This window comes from Varroa jacobsoni, unplaced genomic scaffold, assembly GCF_002532875.2.
Source record: "Varroa jacobsoni isolate VJ856 unplaced genomic scaffold, vjacob_1.0 scaffold_411, whole genome shotgun sequence".
NCBI classification, from domain to species: Eukaryota; Metazoa; Arthropoda; class Arachnida; order Mesostigmata; family Varroidae; genus Varroa; species Varroa jacobsoni.
Genome location: NW_019213313.1, coordinates 1 through 24,420, shown reverse-complemented (window position 1 = coordinate 24,420; position 24,420 = coordinate 1). Strand labels below are relative to the sequence as shown.

The 24,420-nt window shown below is 47.1% G+C and overlaps 1 protein-coding gene across 1 annotated transcript; it reads left to right on the top strand.

The window, feature by feature from the left end:
- The first annotated feature begins 21,959 nt into the window (after positions 1-21,959).
- On the top strand, positions 21,960-24,386 carry LOC147753529 (transcription factor Sp9-like). The gene has a single exon (XM_022832789.2). The coding sequence runs from the start codon at positions 21,975-21,977 to the stop codon at positions 23,568-23,570; it is 1,596 nt and encodes a 531-aa protein (XP_022688524.1). The 5' UTR covers positions 21,960-21,974; the 3' UTR covers positions 23,571-24,386.
- Positions 24,387-24,420: the final 34 nt, after the last annotated feature.

Sequence of the window (24,420 nt, the reverse complement as noted above, 5' to 3'; positions counted from 1 at the left end):
AAATTAGGCGTGGATCATTAACTCGAAATTCAACGAACCACGAGAAAAACACACTTCCTAGCGCCGAACAATGCTAAAGCATAGGAACTAAATCGAAATTATAGATCTCAACTTTGCCTTCGTAGTGCAGATAAACAGGTTCTAATACGTACATGAGATCGTGTTCCTTAATTTCGATTTTGACGAAAGCTCCATTTATGATTATTGAAGCCAGGCACGCGGTTGTTGGCTGCATAAACGACCTGGTGCCGATGTTTATATGCGTTGAAAAACGCAAAAATCTCTGAAGACGTTTTATACCGCATCTTCATAGGCAATATATAAACTAAAGGTTACTTTCTGCAACATTATCGAATTTCTTGTACAGATGCCCGCTTGCATCCAGAAAAAATAAGGCACAACTGTCGGCCAAGCAAGCGAAATGTCAATGATCCTCTATATTTATATCGGTGGGTCTATGAGAATATGAGGTTCTGTGCGTGTGTGTGTGTCCGCGCGCGCTTATATATATATTATGCCGACACTAGGTGACTTTCGGCAGCTCTCAATCGGGCCGCTCACACAATTCACAGCAGTCCAACAGTCAGAGAAACGAGTCGGCTTCGGGTCCATATGTCCCTCGAATTGTTAATACATGAGCTGAGTTGAATTGATGGGGACCATCATCCAGTTCACGATCGTTCAGAGGGGTTCCGAACGAACTCCGCCTAGACCGAGTCTCCTTCTAGTCGCCGAGCGCTGGCATCAGTTAGCGATACCGCGTACCCTCCAATAATGAAGAGTATTGGGTAGTCCCAAAAACAGAGGGTGATCTGGAGAAGATCTGACGAAAAACACTGTCACACACTCACGCTCTCTCTCTCTCTCTCTCTTTTTATCTCTAACTCTCGGATTCAAGCTCTACGAACGATGCCGGCTTCTACCCCATACAAACGTAGTGGTAGCATGCCAACTCGGTGAATGAGCAATGGCATCTAGGGGCACCTCCAACTCCTGGGCGTCTATTTTCAGAATATGATCGTGGCATCAATATCTGACTATAGAGTCGTACTAGGTTGCCGTAATCTGACTTACTTCTTGTGATCATCAGACTTCGAGCTGGTGTTAGACGACTCGATTTAATCTGTGATTGATGAAGATTTAAAGTGGAAAGAGGAAAAGTAACGGAAATAATCAAGAAAAGCTCGATGCATGTCTCGAGACGACGACGCGCGGGGTCGCGCATAGGATCATAGTTGGCAGCGATATTTACTATTAAAGCGTCTCGGAGATTGAGGACGCTTGCACCACAAATGTATAAAGGGAATTTTAACGTTTTCATGATGGACTATGTTATGGTCAGTAGATATACTTCGTGCGTAATGCTTGAGCTGGCATAAGTAGAAATTAGCGGAGTTTTGTTAGTACATTAGTACCTTAGCTTTAACATGAGATGACACTGAAAACATCAACTTAAATATGTGGCTCCACGGTAGCATTAGAAATGTTCTATACACCCAAGCTTATCCAGTCTGTCTGTCATCTAGCAACATCCAAGAGACGTTTGTGTGAAGACCTAAAATGAGGATTCTTGTATTTTTTTCTCTTACAATCGAGTTTTGGTACTGCTGCACACTTTTCCGACTTGGTCGACCGCCGACCGCGGCCGAGGTACCAGATCTAATGTTGCTATTGCAGTGGATCCCTTATAAACTCCTACGGATATCTTTACAGCATGGCCACTCCGCTCGTGTTGACCCGCATCGGTCGCGTGTTAACCAACCAATAAAAAATTTCAGGTACTGCTTTTTCTATTGTGATATGGCAACGTCAACATCAGTAACAACAACAAATTCAACGATCATTACCGGCGTTTGCTATTGAAGGAATTGATACTGCTTTTTGCTTTTCCCACCGTTCCTTTTTAGCGCCTTCTATATCGCCTTGTCACTGAAAAAAAGGGGGTTTTAGTGGCGTATCTAATCGTTCGCCTGTGAGTGGCAGAGCTTTCTCTTTAACCGCACTCGAACTTTGTTTTCTACTGGATTTCGTTGAACACGTTCGTGACATTGTCTTTTTCAGAGCTAAATAATCTGAGACGAATCCCTGTTCTGAGCTTGCGAGCATTTAATCGAAGCCACGATAGCGGCAAGCAGCTTGCAAGCAAACCCGCAGTGGCAGAAATGGTCCTGCAGATAGAAATAGAAAGTCGGGTAGCGCGGGTAGTAGGGCGATATCTATCACTACTATATCCAAACTAATTATAGTTACTGTCCAGCTTGTAATCGTTATTTTCTGCACTGTACATTGACCGGCGCCGTGAACTGTTTTGTCGACTCTCCTCACGCGCACGTCGGCTTTTGTTGTACGGCTTTACCGTACCAACTGATTTTTAGCATGGCTCAGATATACAAAACAACGCACACATAGCTAGAATGGTATAAAGTGGCAAAGAATCAAACAGAAGAGGGCTATTGCATAAACGATCAGTTGGCATCTTTACACAAAGTCGCCGAAAGCGTATTTTGCAGACGAGCAGTTGTCAGGATACCCTGTTTGTACAAGTCTGCATGTGAATCTTGTTGCTGCAGATACATCTTTGACACGAATGAGGCCAACGGATAACTCGTCTTGCCTCGCTAACAGTCGCGGCTGCTATTCCTGCAGCCGTTATTGTTATCATGACGATAAAGTAGGTTGTAACGGGTTCTCGCGCGTAAATTCTCCTCGCATCAGCCGTGGTGCTTGTAGTATTTAGATCCATGACAAAGCAAATTGCACATACCCGCCCATCAGCGTCCTCTGAGCCGGTCAAATCATTCGTCGCGGCTGGTTTCGCCTCGCATTACCTCATGCCCTATGTCTACTGAGCCTTCCTGATTTTCTTCACAGCACAGATACGCTGGTGTTTTGCCCTAACATTATTATGGTAGCAGTGGTTACGGTACGGGAGCGCGGTGGCCACAGACGTTTCGGTCGCAGCAGTGCAGGACTCGTTAGGACGGCTTTGCAAACAAACGAACAGATTCAACGCGCAATTCACTACGCCCATCTCATTGCGATTGTTAGCCAATGCGGCCGCAATAAGCGATGACGAATGGCAGAAGCGGAAGCTGTTCTCGTCGAGGCTCTCATCATCATCGTCGTCGTCGTTATCGGGAAAGACATGGTGTTGTGGCGGCAGTGGCGACCGCGCGAATGTTGGTTCTGTTCGTAATGCGTCAAAATTGCACCATGGTGCTATCGGCTTGTCGTAAGCGGTAGCTGGGAGAAGTGTCCTCTTTGCATCGTAATTTGTCACGAGAATGCAGATAAATTATGCCGGTAGTTAATTTTTGTCTCTTGTTGCTATCGATAGTTGGTGGCATAAGTGACGACGATCCTCCTAGAAAAATAACGAGAGCGATAACAGTAAAGTGAGATGTGCGTTAGTTATAAACACAAATTATGACCTAATGATATAAAGTGAAATGTATTACAAAGTTCGAACGAAATTATTTAATGAGCCAAAATGCTTAAAAATGAAACAAGGAACAATTTGAATTGTATATGTGTGTATATATATATATATATATATATATATATAACACTGGATAGGACATATAAACTCGGATTTCGTCTTATAATTCTTAAGTTATTGAAGTGTCGCTCAAGTAAGTTTCAACAGTTCATTAATATCCCTACTAAAACAATCGGTGGTTCCTATATTCAAAATGGCTTTTTGAGTCATTTCGATGATTTTTATCAGGGACCTTCAATTTTCGCCCATAGCCGTGATTTTGGACCTTTTTGAAAGCCGCATGAAAACTAGCAATAACGTAGACCTTCGGCCAGAAGCACTGCTTTGCACCGTCATGGGTTGACTGTGTTGTTCTAGAAAACAATGGTGTCCTTATAATAAGAGTAATGGTGAATGATCGCATGCCCACTACCACGAAGGTTTATGCAAACTTTAACGTACATATACATAGCACGATTACGAAATATGTAACCATTTGAGCGATTTTTATAGCAAAATGAGTGAAATCTATTTCACCCATTAAGGCATACCGGGATCCACAGAGATAAAACAGCAACGCTGTGATTTTAACCCTACGTTGATGTATGTTATAAATGATCAATTCCTTCTTCTAACTCATTAGCTACTCTAGATTTTTTTGACTATTAGCCAACATACTTTAACGTTTGCCAGTTTCGTCTGAAATACAAGAGTAGCTTGCCTTCGCTCCCCCGCCTATTTTAAATGTCTCCCTGATGCTTTACGCTGTTCTGAACATAGCCAAGCAAGAGTGCGTCCAAAGCTTCGGGTCCTCCGGCATAACGACTTACCGTCAGGTCTAGAAGATCCTGCCATGGTGGGCCGTACCGAATGCGTTTTGCGATGGGGCCTGTCTCCTCTAGTTGGTTGGCTGTGGTGAGGTAGCCATCATTTCATTAGTGTCGGTCGTTGCAGAGGGTTCCTCTAGTCAACTCAACCTCGGCTTTCTTCTCTTTGACTCTTTTCCCTAGTCTCCTGTGAGCTTGTTCGCCGTTCTCCCTGCCGGCTGAGCAACCCTCGTCCACCGCAATTACTAGCCCCACCACCACCGGCATCAGACCAACCAAGCCCCTTCCGCCCCTTCCCTTGACAAGCTACCCCTTCATAGCACGGGGAGGCTAACATCAAACGACTAAACCTAGTCGATGCATCCACGTCCCATACGTGCCTAGATTTTTCGGCTTGTCTAGCCTGGCTCCATCTGTTGTTTAATTCCATATCTTTAGATCTTCTCGTCCCTTACTTGCATCTAGCAATGCTCTGCTTGCTGGTAAAGACACAAATCGGAAATTAAAGAAAGAGCAAGAGAGAGACAGAGAGAAACGGAATATAACGTCATCATTCCGCTCTATTGTGGGATCACATTTTCGAATTGTGACTGCGCGTAGTTGTGTGAAGCATGCTGATCTTGAAAATTAGCCCAGTAATGCAACGGCTGATAGCACAAGTTCATATAGGATCTTCACAGCAGAACTAGTCCCTTCAGAGTTTGTTACAGCTGCGATTTCAATAAGGAAGTCCTTTCCAGATCCCTTGGCAACGTTTTTTTTAGGCAGGTTCTGTTGGACATTTGTAGGTGCTGCTGTAATGCCGCGATGCCTTACTCCAGTGGCAGCAGCAGCACTTCCACAAGTTGCGAGCCTCTAGCAATCTTTTCCCGGCCGTTTTCGCCCATTTGCTCGCTAGCTAGAACCTTCTTTGCCGCTTTTCGCGTCGTCTCACTCCGGCAGCTCAACCAGTAGCCAGCAACTCCCGACGAACAAGCGACCCAGGTCGGAGCCGGGACGCAGCTTAAGCTGCCTCTGCTGCCGCAGGAGCAGTCCCAGCAGTCGAAGCCCCTGTCGCGGCAGTCCGAAACTCTTTTCTCCTACCCCAAGAGATGAAAGACGTAGCGCTACCCCCCCCCCCCCCCCCCGGCAACGACCCAACCAACGCGGAGAGAGTGCTGGAGCCTGCGTTGGCGGCGGCAGGCGCTCTCGAGGAGAGCCCTCTCAAGTGGGCGGAGTCGACTGTCTGCTTTGGGAGAGGAGGACAACCCGGCAAACATGTATATGGCTTTAGCTGACTCTCGGCCAGGGTTAGAACCCGTAGACACGAGAAAGGCGCAACAACAGGAGGTTGTTGCGACTAGATTGCGCGATAGCCAGATGAACGCGAAACTAACCTCGTAGCGCAAAAGTTTGCAGTAGACAACAGCGTAACATCCACCGAAACGGTGGCGTACATATAACAAACCGAAAACGTGCGCCCACAAAAAAACACCCGTGGGCGTGCCGACATTAAAAAAAAAGTGTAAATTTTACCGTTCGACCGCCGCAAAAATTATCTGCGTCATCACAGTACATCAGCGGCTAGTTTGTTGTTCATCCTTCACAGAATCGAGAGACATTACCTGAAAGAGCGTAATCGTTTTCGCTTCCACGGTCAACTCGATGAGAACTGACGCTTGCAGAAGTGGTTAAGAAGAACCATTTGAGTATTACGCTGAAGTTAAGAAGTGTGCTCGTGCCACATTAAACACCAATCGAGGAAATACAAAAAAATTTTTTGACGACCGCAGAGCGATTTTTTATTCTCAGTCGAATTGTGTGCGTTTGTTTGTGTTTGAAGTAGCTGTGTGCACACGAGAGTCTTCAAATGTGAAAACCTGTGTGAGTGACTACCGTTCAACGTTGCGACAGCCATTGGCGAATATATGACAAGGCCGCAACGACGCGTTCATGCTGGATTTAGCTGTAGACTAAACGATTACCAATACGGTCGTTAACATTCTAGCTGCCTCAAGTTATTTTAGCGTCCTAACGGATTGGGGCGGCACGTCCGGCATCAACGGCCGCTGTTGTGGTCGTCTGACACCACGACGGCAATAGACTAGAAGGTAAAGGCTGAAGCGAGAGTATCGTAGACTTAACCTCTGTCACATCGCATGGCAAACTGTGAAGCGTTGCAAAAAAAACGACAGACCCCTTAACGGCTCCTCGTAGAAGCTGTGGTGATAAAGGTTATACGAGCGGAAGTAATTGCCCCGCAGGCAGGAAACATCTCAACGATGTACGACATGATGTTCGAGCAGCCTTGGAGCGTTCAGGTAGGCAAAATAGTATGCAGTATAGACACAAATGCCTGGATATACGAACGTGTTACTTCTTTCTTGTTGACGTGTCATTCAAGTAGTTTCTTTTCCGCTTGCTTGCCGTGCCCCTACGCCCTCGCCTACCAAATGATATGCCCCCTAGGTAGAGATAGAACCACTTTTCCTTTTTACGCCGGTTAAAAGACAGACGCCACCGTTTATTGACATCAAGGTTTTGGAGACACCGTATGGAACTTACTATCCACCTAGAAGATGGAGATCCTTGCTTCTGATATAAATCTCCCAGCCCGTGCGCGCCAAACAAACACACCGAGAAAGAGAGCAGGAACTTACAGGCTATCATTACGTAGCCGAAAGTATTACCACCTTCTCAGAGGTTTCTAAGCTGGTTATTACCCCTCCTGGCCGTCTAGTACTATATAGCACCACGAATCAGAGGCCGAACGAGAACAGAGACGCCGTCTGCCCTATGCCAGCGAGCTGTTAGACGCAGTGTTCCATGTGTGCGTAGGTGATTAGTTTTCAGGGGTGACAAGGGGACTGGGACGCGCGGGCAATATCGCGTGGAGTCGTGACCTTATCAAAGGTGCTCGTAGGCATGATGGCCTTCTCTCGTCTTGAACTATTGGATTTTATATCGAGCTAGAGACAGCAAGGCTAGTAGAGAGTAAAGATTTGAAGCACGCGACTGAATCGGTAGACTTCGCAGAGAAATTCTAACCTATGTCTATGCAGCAGCAAGCGTACTGAGCAGTAGGTTTATCGTGTTTTGAAGACAGGGAAAAGTTTAGAGGCCTGCGTGATTGTTGTACTTCAAAGAGTAATAAGTTCTACCCTAAATGGGTTTTGTGAAAGCATAATATGTTTTTTGAAGTCAAATGCATTTGTCAGCTAAGGACTCGTTAGGCTGTGGCTACCTGTAGTAGCTAGGGATTCGAAGCATCGATATATTCTGCTATAGCCTATCTTTACGTTGCAAGACGCAGTTTTTTTAACGAGCCTGAGTTTTCAACGCACTTTCAGAGCGTTCATAGAGCGACTTTTCTTATAACCAATGTACAAGTGTTGTTTTACAAAGCGCTGATATAGTTTTTACAATACACAAACATCTATAGATAAGATTTAGCTTTGTTGATTTATCTGTTTGTACAATATGTCACCATCAGAAAATGATTTCACGTATGATCTTTTGTTAATTATACTATTCTGATCGGATGTATACGCCGCTACCCAAAAATAATCTCACTCTGTTCTCGTCTGTTTTAATGATCGAGTTTGCATCTATCCTACGATGCTGACCTGTCTCGCTATCGGATAAAGCTACTGCCAAACGAATCGACAGGTCAACTATTGACAACACAGTAGGTACCGTATTCATTATATTTAGTAGCCTATTAAATATAATTCGTTTTTTTTTGCTGTTCTTGCGTAGATTTCTCTCTTGCCGTAAGTCCGTGCCCATTTGGCTGGGTATCTGTGGAACTAGGAATTGTCTCATCTAATGGAAAGTCAGCTCCATTTAGCGGTGTTTTGCCTCTCCACATATGTCTATGCCCGTTTCACCATCTCTCGCTCGCTTTTTATCTATTTCTTTTTCTTCGTGTAAACGCGACTTTCTTGCTCGCCGATCGACTCTCACGCCGTTCGGCCGCTCAAGAATAAGCGTTCTGCATTCATCTGGAGAACTTGATTTGTCATTCCGTCGTTGGGTCCATTGTCGCGTAGAACAGAAGCCAACAAACAACATGGGCCAATGCCAACAGTCGGTGGCGCCTGTTGTCACTGATGGCCACAACGGTCAGACTGTGCATCAGTAACAGTGATGAAAGCAATAGAGAATCGTTACGTGCGCCGATAACTTTTTGACTGTTGCAGCGGCGCCGGCGGCGGCGGCGGCGGCAAGGAAGAGGGCAGCAGAAGAAGGAATGGGGCAGAGTCGGTGGGATCCAAGAAAGCACATGTAATTGCTCGTTGCTGTTATTACTGCTAACAGTAATGATAGTAATAACAATACAATATAATCGTAATAAGAAAGTTCCGAGGGTTCTCGCTAGAGCCGTAACGTTTCGATCAGCATAGGTTAAATGATAGGCCAGTCACCCTAGCCAACAAGCAGGCGTACGCGGAAACAAAAAAAATACCAAAAGCACTGTGTTACTAAAAAAACTAATACATTTATGGCGACCCATGGGCCCGTAAAGTTAATAATAGTGAATTAATAATACTAATTATTAATATTATTGTTTATTAGATAAGCAATTTGCTGTTAGCACGATTTGTTCTAGTAGCAGAGGTAGAAACGGAAATTTTTTATTTGTTCCCGTTGCGATTTTATATAACAGGCCTTAGGCGTACATTTTTGCTCGCTAGGACAACGCCACTATTGTTAGACAATAAACCATATTCGAATTTTAACAAGCCATCATAAATGGGAAGAAACGTATGCGCTTGCCACATGTGCATGTCTATATTCTCTTGAATATGCGGTATATATGGAGAGAACCGTTTGCCTAGTCAATGCCTATAAACTAGGTCGTGACTGCGAGGGCATTATATAGTTAGAGTCTAATAAGTGGTTTGGTCGGCGAGTTCGTTGTTTTGGCACGCCAAATCAAATAGATATAGATCCGTCCGGATCGTCGCCCCTATCAGCCAGTCGGTTAGTTAACTAACATTTGGTAGCTTACCCTACTCAAATAAATATTTACTAGTTCACACAGCATCTGCTTTCGAAAGCATTGCCCAACTTTCAGTCATGTCGGTCAGGATTTATGAATGTAATCACGAACCATGGCAATTATACCCAGTTTTGGGTTATTGCTGTTATGATTATTGATTGCGACATGCCCAGCATAGCAGTGTCATTGGAGGAACACATTTAATCTCTGGTTATTTTTTTTTTCGTATTAAAGTCGCCCTTATAAATGGCCCATAAAAACATTCGAATTAAGATTAAATTCGAATATAACGTGTTCTACCACAGCAAATAATGCTTCAATCCATAGTTCTCATGTGTTGGGCCGTCCAACTGAGCTTTTAGAACGTTACAGAGTGATTTGGGTTGAAAATTAATTCTCGTTGTCCACCGCGCTCATCGACGACCCACGAACGTCGTCATTCGATTTCACTCGTCCGAATCTTCCCCCGCTGAGCTCAGGACCCGCAGTTACAGCGGTCTCTCTCAGCGGTCATCCGAGTTAATTTCGTTTCACCTCCTCGCACTGGCATTGCCGTGTGCCAACAACCACCAACAACTACTGCTACGGAAGCAGCAATTGCTTGCTCCGTTGCGTTGCGTTGCTCCGCGTCCTGACTGAAAGCTAACAGACGACATCCAACAACCGAGAACTATCATCGTTGAGGAGTCCTTCTTTCCAACTACGACAGACTGGATCATCGCTAACTCGCTGGCTGGCGAAAGAGTGATACGCAGACGGACAGAGCGAGATGGACGAGTGGCGAGAGACCGATGGGTGTCCGTTGTCCGAGCACGTTATTACAATCTTTTTGCTGGTGCTCCCTCTATCTCTTCCCGAAGCAGCCCAGCTCCGTCCGGCTGACGCGTACGCTCTCCTATGGCCCAATGTGGCGGCGACGATGGAAGTCCGTCAGCCGGTCGGGTGGTCTGCTTCGCAAGAGCCTTTGCGGCACGCTGCCTGTGGGCTCTGTAAGGAGCTGCTCGTGGCGGCGGCGGCGGCGGCTGGCAGCACTACCCTCCATCCGCGTTACCCTCTGCCTCTGTGGCTAATGCCGCTGACAGCCGCTATGTCTGTCTCGACTCCACTTCGTTGTTTGTGTGCCTCGCGGAGTGAGTCGTCGTCGACTGCGTGCCGAGGTGTTCGTCGGTGATGGTTGTGTACAGGCGCGCGATCACACTTATGCTGGCTCCGCCCAGTCCCTCCTCCTAACGGCTATTCTTAAGCTCCGCCCCCTTTTACGTGTCGGACACAGCCTCGGCTGGGTGCTGCTGGTGAGGCCGGTGCGACATCGTCGCTGAATGCTGGAACGGCTGCCAAAACGGCCGCTGAGCGGCGAGCCCAACGTCAAGCGCACGAACGGATGCGACGGAAAGATGGCGCCGGCAGACGCGCCGCGAAGGCCCAACAACATGCGGCTGAGCCTTGATATCTGCCAGCAGCAGCAGCAGCAGCAGCAGCAGCACCGGCAAAAACGCCGTGGCATGAACAACAACCGCTGGCAGCTGAACCCGTTGACGAACAAGTTGTTTGACGAAAACAGCAGGTCTCGACCAGACATTGGAATAGAAGCGAATTTGCCGACAGCAACCGTAACAACAACAACAGTGACAATGGTAACTACTGAATGGGTTTATGTGTTTCTGATGGGACAGCAGAATCATTAGTTAGAAGAAATTCGATGACAACGTTAATCGAACGCAACCTCGACATCAGCAGCAAAGACCTTCATCAACTTTTGAAGGAAAACGAACTCAAAGAAGAATAATTGCTCGACGTAGAACGGTGCAAGGTGCTGTGGTTCTCCGGTGTCGCTCGACAATCGTCGTGAGTTAGGGCCCGTGTACGTTTGCGTGACGTTCTCATCTGTATGTGAGTGTTTTACATTACAAATTACGATAGTTCGCGACGTTCGATTTGAGCTCTTTGTCATTTCATCCATAGATCGATCCTTGCTAGACATTTCATACGCGTACGGAAATGGTGCAGATTTGTTTAGTGGTTACTGCGATCGCCGTTGCTCCTCTGTTATTGTTTTCCGTTCTCTTACGTAGCTCGTCGACAACGAATTTGTCGGTCGTTGTTTACGTAAATGATGTTAGATAGCCACGAACTAAACCTTGCCGACTGGAATTGCTGGCGGGGGGTGTCCCTTTATAGATAGTCCGTCTTGCTCGAGGAGGCGACCAAGTAAAAGTGAAAGTCGCAGCTTTTGAAGATCTGTTGCCTTCGTTAATGGTCGACTTATGATTCTCATTTCACTGTTGCTTCTATAGGTTCTATAGGTAGGACCGTATATGTATATCTATAGCTAGATAAGGTATTAATGCGTGAAATATCTCGAGCGTTTCGAAATAACAGTTTAACCTCCATAGAAATTTCAGCAGAAATTAGCACGGGTTGATAGAAAGTTATTCCAATATTTGTTGGATCTCTTTTAACGAAAAAAAACTTTCCACTCGTGATCGCGCCAATTGGCATCGTTGAACTTAAATCGAAGCATTTTATCTGTGCTGTTCAGCTTCGATTTTACTTTCGTTCCGAGATTTGAAGAAGCGAACTTGACGACCTTGTTACTTGTAGAAGTTCTTCTCGTCAGTGACGGTAACCGAACGATCGGCTCAGAGTATTATTTCCTCACTATTGTGATTCCGTTTTCACTGGTCTATAACAGGCCGGTTTCGATAAGTAGCTGCTACAATCACTCACAACAATCTTTTCATAACCGCCGGTGCAACAGACTGTCAAGGCCGGTGTTGACGCGTTCCGTGTTGGCAAACATCCTTCGTCATTATCATCAACGACAATAGCATAAGTCCAAGAGCATAAGTCCTGTGTCTGGCCAATGACCGATCGGTGACTTGTGCTCATTTGCTTGTCCACTTAATATGTCGTCCATTGTTAATGTCGATAGACCGAATAGAGTATTGCACAGCCACGGGAACAGGGCTCCCAAGCGGATGACTGTATGATAGTAACGTTATGGTAACGTGATAGATCGACAGTGTCGATGCCACTGTTAGTGAGGTAGAGGCGAGTGTTTTGCTAAGATGCGGACGACCCCCTGGCGACCGGACCCAGTGTCGTCAAATGCTGCATGACCTAATGTTACTTCTATAGGGGAAAAAGCTAAGTGTTGTATTTGGTAGCGTCGAGTACGAACGACAAGGTGGATCTGATAGTTAATCAATCGACCTGGGCTGAATATGACTCTGACGCAGGAACGGATTCTATTCGTTACTCTATGCAATGTTATTGTCCTGTTGCCCATGCTAACGATGAAGCTTGCATCCTGTATATTTGGCGATTTGATCTAGTGCGTGAATGCATCTTCCCGCTAGATGCGGGCGACCATACTCACGGAAAATTATAACTACAGATAGCATGAGCGGATACTAGATAGCTGCGTATTTTTAGCTTTTTGTGTTTATAACCTGTTAATTTATCTTTACGTCCCGATGACGAGTTGTGCGTTATAAAGTCTGAGGTTTTTAGAAATTACACCACTTAACACTCGCATGAACATTTATTGTAACATCTACTGAGTTGTTGTTTGACGGGCCACGATTCCGTTGGTTTCACGCAGGTATAAAATAGACTCATCTATAGGCATTTGGTATCGCTTTTTATGGCGTTTTAGTACCCTCTTGACGCACATAAGTCTGTACCCAACGCAGTTTTAAAGACCCAAACCCGTTGTGACGTCAACTTGTGAAGACAGCACTTCGCTATGTCTAGTTTGTTACATACATATAGACAAATCACGATACGCACAGAATACCACCACGATTACCAAGCGGGATCATCAGCCAAGTCCCTTTTTTCAACTCATGTTCATATGCAAGCCGATTGCTTAAGTTGTATCGCTGCGAACGTTGTCATTGTTCGATGCATATAGTCGACTAGCCACCCATCCGTAAGTTAACAAACGGTTTTCACGGACAGCTTGAATGCCACTCAACACCGAGGCAGACTTTGTTCTGTGTACGCTACTATATACAACATAAGTGTCTTACTGTGCTCGCCTGCCCCGTATGTTAGCTTATGCGCGCTTGTGAAGATTGATGAACGCGCAATCGATGCGACAATCGGTGCTCAGTCTAATGATTCCGGCCAGCGCCACAACAGATAGATCAGCTGGTTGGTGAGTCTGAACGATCTGGTGCAATTGCCTAGCCGCGTCCCTCGATCTCTAGCGCGCAGACGCATTTGCCTGAGGTCGGAAAAGTGAACAGGGCTAAGATGAAAACAGCGAATAGCTAGAAAATGCTAAAAGTAACCGCGCACGAGAAGACTCCACCATCGGCATAGACGATAGTGGCTCGATTACTGCCGCTGCTATCGCCGTGGCGCAATCAAACTCGAACGCAATCATGCGAACTCATCGGAACGACTCGAAGTCCAAACAGAATCAAACGGCCACTACGGTGAGGTGACGGCGAGGTCGTAGACTGCTAGCATAAACATGTAAACATATATATAAACAGACACTCACACACAGCCATACATGAAGGAGTCAAGACCCACCTCTTAGTATACGATGCATGCCACATAACCTCACGTTAGGACTGCTAGTTCTTGTCTTGTTTCGTTCGCTAGTGAGTCAATGAAGGGTCCAACTTCATAGATCGAGCTAGCTCTCTCTGGCGCGAAGTTCTAGGGCTGCAATCTCGCGGGTACACGTATTCTTCTCACTCTATGTAGATGTGTTTGGCCCGTCTGTCTGTTTGCGCATATGTACATAAAGTGCACAGTCGCAGAGTTCTTCTGCTATTACTGTATAGGCAACCGAATTGACTATTTACTATACTGCGTTATGCGTCGATACAAAGCGTCCAACGAGAGATCCGCAGTTCCTCTGCACAGCTGTACATTACACGTATAGATTCTTTCGCTTATCAGTGACGGATGGTGATCAGTACGACCGGGTAAACACGGTGCAGTTGAGATTGGAAACGGCTCAGAACAGCACAAGGTTTGAAGTTGAATCGTTACTTCACTGGCTATCATTGGATGCTGCTATTGCTTGAAACCTGATGTATAACACGAAGGGAATTGAGGGTGAGAACTAAACGACCATTGAACAATTAACAGCCTCGACCTCATGTCATTAGACGAAAAGCTACTACGCGTCCAGCGGTGCTTATTTAGCTTCAGCAGTTCCGCTAGAATAAACCTGCTGAAAAGGTTAGAAAGCAGAAGCACTCGTACTTTCGAGACGGTCATGCACAGGATGCAAGCGTCGTCGCTTGCGCAAATACGACGACCATTGTTATACAGTAAGGATACCTGTATGTAGCCCAGATGATGTCGCCGAGACAGTTCATAGTTAAAACAGAAATTAAATCGGAAATAAATTATTGTATAACCAGTTTGCTGTTCTGACCACACCCGAGATAGCATGAATGAACTGAAAGTTCAATTTATGCTCTAAGAACTTATTACCGAATATATCCTAATGTATTTGTTAAGTACCTGTCGCTCAAAATCGAGCTTCGCCTATCGCTTGTCTAGTGGCGGCTGCATTAGTCCTTGCTGATCCCTATATTTTCAAACTGCGTGATTAGCGATCACCTAGAAGCTCTGTTAATCAGTTGATCAAGTGACCCCACAATGGCGAAGGTAGAAAATAACTTATTCATATAGCGGCACTAAGCCATCGCAATAAATTTGGTAGTAGAAACAGTACTTCGTACCTCAGAAGGATTCCTTTGCATTGAAGACTGGTGGCTGCCAAAAGAGCGAGCTACTTCTGAGCGGCTAGTGATAGCAGTAGCGTCCTCTAAACACCGCTAATAGACCGACTGAGGACTCTACGCAGGTTTCTCCGATCGACCCCGGATGGCCGTAGTCGATCGGCTTCGGCATCAGTCAGCAAACGACTGTCGATTGCCACCGAACATTAGATCTCTGAGGTCGCCATCCACCCGATTTGGATAAAACTACATAGTTGTAGCTGTAGCCAGCGTCATCATCATCCTCATTCCCCTCGTCGTTGTCCTGACACTAAAGGCTGATCCTTCTCTGGTCTCCGAGCCGCTCCTTGCAAAAGCCACATCAAGCGGCCCTGAATGAGCAATGGTCTTCAAGCACTGAGGTGTTGAGAGAAATGAAACGAGAGAAAGAGGGAGAGACTGCAAACGATAGTATTGTTGGCCTGCTTGCATTACCGCGTTGGCTTGTTTCCTATTCGGCGGATCAATCCGGAGTGGCTCAATCCTCTACAATCGTTCAGCATCGTTCGACTGAGTTTGATGCCGCGGCTGTTGTTGCAGTCGCAACTGCTATTGCTGTCTAGTAGATGATACATCATTGCATTAGTGGTCTGACGGAGCAGTCGACCGTGCGGTACGAGCATTTTCAGCGACCATCAAAGCTTGCGAGAGGGTGAACCGGCGAAACTTAACGTATACCACTGTGCCTAAAACGGATAGGTGCCGAAATTACTCGTCATCCTACTTCTGTTAGCAGTTAAAATTAACTTAAAAAGCTAGAGAGAATATATATAGCGTGCGTCAGCAATGGTAACAATCTTGAGAAGGCGCACTGTCATCAAATATTCCAAGTAAACTAATTGACTTTTTTTTTTCCTAGCAGTGACTTGAAGCTTTGCTTCCGAATTGTAATTGAGTAATTAAACTGGAAAACGTTTTACTCATATCGTAATGCTCAATGTGCGGTATCGCGAATAGGACCTCTTAACCTTGCTGCAGCTTTATACTCCCACTAACCGCTTCCATCGTGAAAAAAAAAGCTGCGGAAAATGGTCAGAACGCCGCTCGCTGCCGCAACAACAATCTCTTTCACACGTAGAGTTTTCTTTCTTCTCAACGAGGTCCTTTAATGATTACCAGCGACTGCTCACCTCATCCGATCACCATCATCCTCCACTGGCTGTTTCGACCCACTATCTCATGAGGTGTTTGAGGATTTTCACGCCTATAGATGTTGGCCGCAACAACAGAACAGAACAACGAGCTCTTTCATCGATGCGCTCATACCCTAGACGATCGCGTACAATCGAGTCAAATCGAGAGAAAAAAAGTGAGCGATTTATACAGCGAGAAGAATAAGGACTACAATATATTACCCCTCTAAGCCGATAGGTAGTGTCGCTATGCAGCCGTACCTTGTCGCACACTGTCTCCCGCGCGCCATCATACAATACAGACTTGCACACAAACACTCGCATGGGTACACCGGCGCATTTACACATATGCTTCGGCGTTTAGGGTACTGTTGTTAGTTCGTTGGCCCGTCCGAGCCTATTTGCTCTCTGTAGTCTTGCCGCCTACCATTCAGTAGGTATCAACGTCCATATTGTATTGCCGGTTGTAGTTGGTTCTGTTCTGTTGATCTGCCGGTACCCACACAGTGGCCACCGCTAGCGTTGCGCCGGTCGGCAATGTAACAACTTGTGATTCTCTCGCGCAGCATGCGTACCCTATTGCTCTCCACTGTTGGGAATGTCCTATTCTAGTAGCGTTATTGAGCCCCGGCGAGTCTTTTTACCTTGCGGCCGACCGCTGCGCAACTGGAAAAGTACGCTACTCTGCGCTTGATCACCGCTGTGTGTTCGCTTCAAGCAACCTTATTTCTGGGCATCACTGTAGTGCTCTCGGTACGCACACCAGAAGCGGTTGTTAGTGCGGTGCGCGTTAAAGCAGAAAAACATCACAGCACGAGACGACAAAAGGGAGCTTAGACAGTTGGCGTTTTCAATCGCCGCTTCATCGTTCTCCTCATGTAGCTACACCCGTAAGCCTTGTACCTAGGTAATACCCGGACGACATAGTACACAACAGACGAATCAAACAAGCAGGCTTTGGCTTTCGAACCCCGATGCCAGCCAAGCACTGCTTCAAGGATCCGTGTCCAAACGGCTAACAAGGTTACGAGCCGTAGCTCGTTTGCTTGTGGCAGAAATAGCCGTATTCAACGGATCAAGGGGAGAGAAATCGAAGGGAACAGAGACTTGGAAGTAGGGCCTATCATAGGCCGTCAACTGTGTATGCGGACGAGAGCAGCGCAGAGCTGCGAAGGAGCATCTAAGAGGCTCTTTTGGTTTGACTCAATGGGCCGCAAAAAATCGCGATTTGTAATGGCTAAAAACCAAAACTAAAGTGAAGTAGCGATAGTATCGAAACGAACGGGAAAAGTATCGGACGCTGTAAGGAGGGGGTGTGGGGCAGTAATAGCCGAATAGTCTGGCGGCGGGTAGCTGCGGATAGAGAGATGAGTATTCAAGGAAAATAGCGACTTATTAAATAAATCGGATTGAATGTCAGCCCGATTCAATAAAAGCATGACTTCGATAAATTAGCGTAAATCTACTAATGACCACAGCTGTTGCTGATAATAGAATTCAAAACATGACTGATATGATGTAACGTAGTACAGAACTTAGTAATTCGAATTATATGTCACTTTCGGCCTGAGCAAACGAAATGGTCGACAATTTTTTTTTTTCTACAATCTTATTTCTTCCTAAATTCTATCTAATCTAAATTGCTACTTGAGTACGCAGCTAATTCATTACGAAATAGTCACGAGATGAAAAATTCCACAGCCAATTTACAGTACCAAATAACAAAGAAGAACAAACTTCAACAACTTTGGACGCCAGTCTGTAATCCACATATATACCGAATATATTGTAGAAGCGTCGAAAGCCTTGATACACCTTTAAACACTGTGCACATCACACACACAAACACATACAGACATACAAATACGCTACTTTCATAAACAGGTTTTGTTCCCATCGTTGCCGCATCATTATTCTTAGCATCATCGTCATCAGCATTTGAAACAGTAGAAGCAGCGAAGCACCATCCAGCCTAGCTGACAATCCACCCCGTCGTTGAGAAGCGTTTCCTTGCCCTGGCTGAGCAGGACTCGGGAAAAAAATGGGACCGAATAGCCTAAATGTGTTGCCATAGCGATAAGTGTTTCTTTCGGTCCCGCAACGGTTGATCCGTTCGCGACCACCTCTTCGTCAACTTCTTTCGTTCGTCGTCGCCCACTCCGCTCTTTGTAATGCTGCTGCGGTTGGCAGTCCAATGGCAGCAGCGTCAACGGCGGCCGTCCACTATACCTATTAGCTCATCCTTCCTTTTTTTTGCTACTGCTGTCGCGTTCTCCCCAGCAGTGGTGTTCTTTTGTCGGCAACCGCGATCTCCTTCAACCGCGATAATCAAGAACGATAGTTCATCTCTTCTTTTAGATAGCGCGATAAAGGCCGATGAGCAGCACTTCGCCGGTGTTTGCTGTCTTCTAGCTGATTGGCCGGATGCTCTCGCCTGCCGTATTTGAGGGTCGTGTGTCCTTGCCATGAGAGCGTCGCAATAAGCTTCGGGGGGGCGTCGATGGCAGTAGGGGGTGTTGGCAGTAGTGGTAAAGAGTTTTTTTTTTTGTTTCGCTTTTGTCTGCCGCTGTTCGGATCACTGGAGCTGCGCTCATTCATACTTTATGATAATCCCAGTCTCGCCAACAGGGGGCGAGGACGGGGCTCTTGCTTCGGACCTGCATGATATCGCGCGCGGCTGGCGACATCGAGTAAGTGTGAGAAAGAGAGACAATAGCTATCAGACGGTTAAATGCACACACAGCCGCACATACGCATGAGCACATGCACCGAGGTATTCATTCATACATACATACATGGATAGATAGAAATACATATATCAACTCATTGAATAAGATCCGTAGGCCATATGCGTGCTTATGGTTAACTTCTACCAGCATCATGGCTTTGATTATTGAATTAGTGGGAAAGTTCTGCATTGACGTCTGATCGAGAAATTTTACTTTGTGCAAAGAAAAAGCCGATGAAAGTGGAATCGAGGCTAGATAAGAGAACACCGAAGAGGGGTCGAAAACTACGCTCAGCGAGAGGATCTAGTTGCCAACAGCAGCTCAAGCCATCGATTCGTGCATACTGTACAATATTGTAGTGATGAACCCTATTTGGAAACGAGAATGCACGAAATTTAAATCGATGTGTTTAGTACAGTCGATTGGCTTTGAGCGTTCTCTCAAATGCTCTAACTCTCCATTGTTAATGGCGATACTAGCGAGAGCAATGACAGTGTGGACCCCTGTCGGATTCAGCAAGAACGAAAGCGTAGGTGTTGAAGCAACGCGTAAACGATACCTCTGTGAATCATTTAGAGAAAAAAAAAAAAAAAGAAAAAACTACTGACCGCTTCACGGACTGATCCGGCCGAGTGTAGTTGACAACACATAGACGAAACATATAGTGACACTCGCGCATTGGTTCGCCAGTTTACTCTTCTGCTCATAGAGACAGCGCAGCAGAGATCATTTCAGCCTGAAACGTAGTAGCAGGTAGAAGATAGTTATTACGCTCTTTAGTTATACAGTAATGCTCCCTGCACTTCGTGAGTATTGTGATCAGTAAGCTATTCTATTTCTCGCCACTGCCGTTCTCATTGTGCCTCTCTCTTATTCCCGACAGACGACATATTGCGGGTCCTTCACGCAGACATCGGAGCTAACGCGATGGCAGCTTCGACTGCGAAACACTGAAAATACATACACTTATTTAACTGACAGCGCTGTGCCACGTGCGATACCGACCACTTTGTGGTGTTCAAATGTCCCGGTAATGCTAGAAATTGTCATGCCTCTTGGGCATGACTCTTTAAATCTTCTATTGTAAAGTACTTCGCTATGAACATCACCGCCATTCTCGTCAGTGTCTCTATCATGAGGGCAGCTCGTTCTTGTCGGATTTCAGTGCGCTGCCAGACCGCAGCGCCGACTGATGCTGGTGCCCGCGAAAGGATAATGGGGAGAAAGAATACTTGCGCCTCTCGTAGCGGCCATTACAACGACTACTACTTTGGCTTCTTGGGCGCGGCACTACCAACCGAATGACACTGCCGTTCAGTGGACATTCGGCTCCGGCGCTGGGCCGCTTCGGTCCCAAATCAGGCTGGATACACTGTGTGCAGCGCGTAGACCCCACGGGACAATCTAAGGGCGATATCCATAATCGGATTCCCGCTTTCATGATGGCCGCGGCGGTACAGGGGGTCCAAAGGTGGTCACAGCAGCGTAGCAGTTTGCGGCTGCTCGAACGCCAATGACCAAGGTAAAGCTTTAGTACTTGTCGAGCGTTTCGCTTTCCAATCCAACATTGTCGGGCGTGAAGCCCGCGGCGTCCGACCTGGCTACATTAATACACGACGCTGATGGAATCGGTAGGTGCACAATAAAGGCGACTGATGCGGCTGAAGACAATGGGATTGCTTCCCCCCTTCCCCCACAGCACCAACATCAGCAGCTGGATGTGTTGTCTCTGTTGTTGCTTACCGCATACTACTCACTACTGGGCGATTGTTTGGTCCTTTCCGACACTGAGGAGTGTCCCTTGCTAAAGCTCCTTTCGACGATGGGGAATCCGTTTGCAGCGTGACTGGGTTAGCGATTGACTCCATCGTCAATCTTAGATTGCGTTCACGGGTTCGCCGTAAACAGGAAAAAAAGAAGGAGCACGAGCTCAACCTTTCTGTAACTACGAGCGAACCGGTACGGGCTGTGGCAGTGGTCACGACGCGACCGCAATAGAAAGCTATCCAGGGTCAAAATGGCGGCGGCGGCGGCGGCGGCGGCAGCTGCAATAGCTATAGTAATTGATGGTTGATTACTGCAGGATTGGTAACAGAGTCGCGTATGAGCTGACTTGCGGCTCGGGCCATAGACCACACAACAATTCGTTCTAGCATACATTTAATGCTGGTACTTCAAGATATAATAACGATCGGAAAAAGGGCACCGTCAAACGGCGGGGAACAAATAGAAATAAATGAATCTATCACTAAATTGCAAGCAGACGACGCAGCGTCATTATTCGTACCTTCTTAAAACATTATTACACTCTTGTTGGTCACAAGCATTGGTCCATATGTTAAACGACATTATGCAAATTTCAATTTATCTTCTTGAAGTAAAATATCTTCTACGACGATTACTGCTTATGATTCATTTCGCTGTTTTTGTTTCCTGTTATTTGTTTATCGGAACGCTGCGAGCTTCCACAAACGCCTGACACAGTTTTACAATCGAAAATGAGTCGAAAACCCACAGCAAGCTAGTAACTGTTTCCTGAAAAACCCAATAAACGAGGGCTGTTGCTGAGGTGAAGTGTAGCATACTACACGCGTTCCTTGAGCTTCGTCAACTTAGTTGTTCATCATTGTACTCGAAAGGTTAATTAGTTGGAGAATCGGCCCTGTTAAAGGGCATTGTCTGGACTCTGGCTGGCTACAGGTTTATTATCATTTTTCGTTGCATTGGCCATCTTTCACGATTCGTTCTCAATCCGCAGAGCGGTCTCATGTACCAGTATTCATTGGGCCATAAATTCGCAGGTGTGCTTCGCTAATGACCATTTTGGACTGATTTTTGTGCAAACAGCGCCCTCTACAAGTTGTCCTAGCTGGCCTATTTAACGTCGCTATAGAGAGATCGATGTGCTATTTATTCTTATAGATTGCGTAGGCCTGCCGTCCTCTAATCAATACAGCTGTACAGGTTTCCGATATACTATACAATTTCGATGTCAAATGGGACGCTAATCGTGGTTCTTTTCGTTGATCTGTTACAGGAGCATCCACGGCTAGGAGGGACACCTTTGGCGATGCTGGCCGCTCAGTGCAACAAACTGGCCTCAAAGAGCCCCCCACCACTGGCAGACGCTGCCGTGGGTAAAGGCTTTCACCCGTGGAAGAAAACGCCTGGAATCGCTCCCGCACCACTCACCTCTGCTGCCACTTTACTGGGGCAACCGGCCCCTGCATCTCCACCGAATTCACTGCCGTCACAGAGTCCGCTATCTACGCCGCCTGGACGTTCACCTGGTGGAACTCACACACCAACGAGCGGTTACAGCATGCCATCCGCAGCCCCGGGTCGGCCTGATTCACAAGGTGGGGGTGGTGGTGGCGGCGGCGGAATTCTCACTGCGGGGCAAACCCAAGTTCCGTCTTCTTATTCTGATAGCCTGTTCTATCCTGCACAGAGCGTGGCCAGCAGCGTTGTGTCTAGTCATCATTCGCATGGCACCGGTCAGGACAGCCATCATACCGGGCATCCATCACATCCAGCCAGCCAACTATATGGCCGTTCGGCCTACGAATCGTGGCCCTTCCACGTGGGTCAGACACAGGTCAAGAGCGAGGTTCCTACTCCCGCGACGACGCCGGCCAGCGCTACCGCCCCGTGGTGGGACATGCACGCTGCGTCTTCCTGGGGCGGCCTTGACATGGGCGTATCCGCATCAAGTATGGGTGGGATGGCGCCACAGCTCCCGACGAGTTACCCTCAATCCGACTACGGTTCGCCTTTCGGTACGACTTTGGCGACCGCTGCACCCGGCCTTCTGGCATCGTCAGCCGCCAGTAACCAGCTCCTGCAAGACACGTACAAGACTATGCTGGGTTCGCCAGGAGGCCCCGCCGCTCTCGGCTCGACCTCATCAGTGTCCACTGGCAGTGGCACGAGCGGCTCTTCGTTTCTATCCTCGCAGTCGACGGGCGTGACGTCTTTGGCCAGTGTACCGTCCCCGCGGTCCCAGCGAAGGTACACTGGAAGGGCGACGTGTGACTGTCCCAACTGCCAGGAGGCGGAGAGACTTGGCCCCGCTGGCGCCCACCTTCGAAAAAAGAATATCCATTCGTGTCATATCCCCGGCTGTGGGAAGGTGTACGGCAAGACCTCGCATTTGCGGGCCCACCTCAGATGGCACACTGGCGAGCGTCCTTTTGTGTGCAACTGGTTGTTCTGTGGTAAGCGTTTCACTCGTAGCGACGAGCTTCAACGACATCTAAGAACACATACTGGCGAGAAAAGGTTCGCATGCCCTGTGTGCAACAAGAGGTTCATGAGGTCCGACCACCTGTCTAAGCACGTCAAAACCCACAACGGCGGCAACTCCGAGAAGAAGGGTTCGTCATCAGGTTCGTGCTCCGACTCCGAGAATTCGCAGTCTGAGCCGCAATCGCAGGGCGGCCTATTGGGTAACGCGTCACCAACTCCGACGCCAACGGCCGCGCATGGCCTAGGCACCGGACACCAGCTGATGGCATCGCCGCCCCTGGGGGCAATTAGCCCGATGAGTCCGGCCCTTAGCCCCCTGGCACTGCCAGGGCACCATCACTCGGAGCCGCCGCCGCCCCCCCATCCCCATCTGCTCATGGCGGCACCCGATCATTTTGCGCCGCACATGCGGAAATAGTCGATAGGCAACGGCTTACGAATGTAAACGCTAAAAAGAAAGTAAATATATAATGAGGAGCGTGATAAATGCCACAGTGAGTCGATCAATCAGGGGATCGAATTCATTCATGGAATTGATCGACCACGAAAACAACGACGTGTTCCAACAATAAACAACTCGTACCATCACCATCATTATGGCTGCTACTAGAACGAATCGCTAAAGCTTGTTGTTGTTGACCACCATTGCTAGCTATTAGCTGCATGTATATTATCTAGCTGGATCGAATCGGGAGAAATATATCTTGGGGAGGTTTTCGGGGCATGTGTGGGATCAGCAAGACGTGAACAGTCCGGACCCACTGTGGGCCCCCGCTGCGAGTCCGGCACCGCGCAGACCAGCGACCCCTTCTGGGAATATTACAGGACGGAACGACGATCTTTTAGCAGACGACGACCACAACAACAACTATTCCGTCAAGTGAAATAAAGCGGAAAGAAAATATCTGCTGCCCGTCCTATGAAGCAAACGAGCCGTCGATGTCCGATCTAGCTCAAGTAGCAGGCGACGCGCTTAACGCTCTTCATAGAACTTCCATCATCCTTTGATACCCGTTGCCCTGGAGAGTAAAACCAGAAAGGGCAGATATGGCAACAACAGCAGTCGACAACAAGCGACATCATAAAATGCGTGTGGGCATGGAATAAACAAACCTAAGCCGCCATTGAACAGAAGACTCATTGCGTGATCGGTCATCACAAACAGACATAAACAGATGCATACACACATCCGCTGTACAGTGAAGACAAATTATAGGGAGATATGAATATATACATAGGCATATACATATATATATATATATATATAT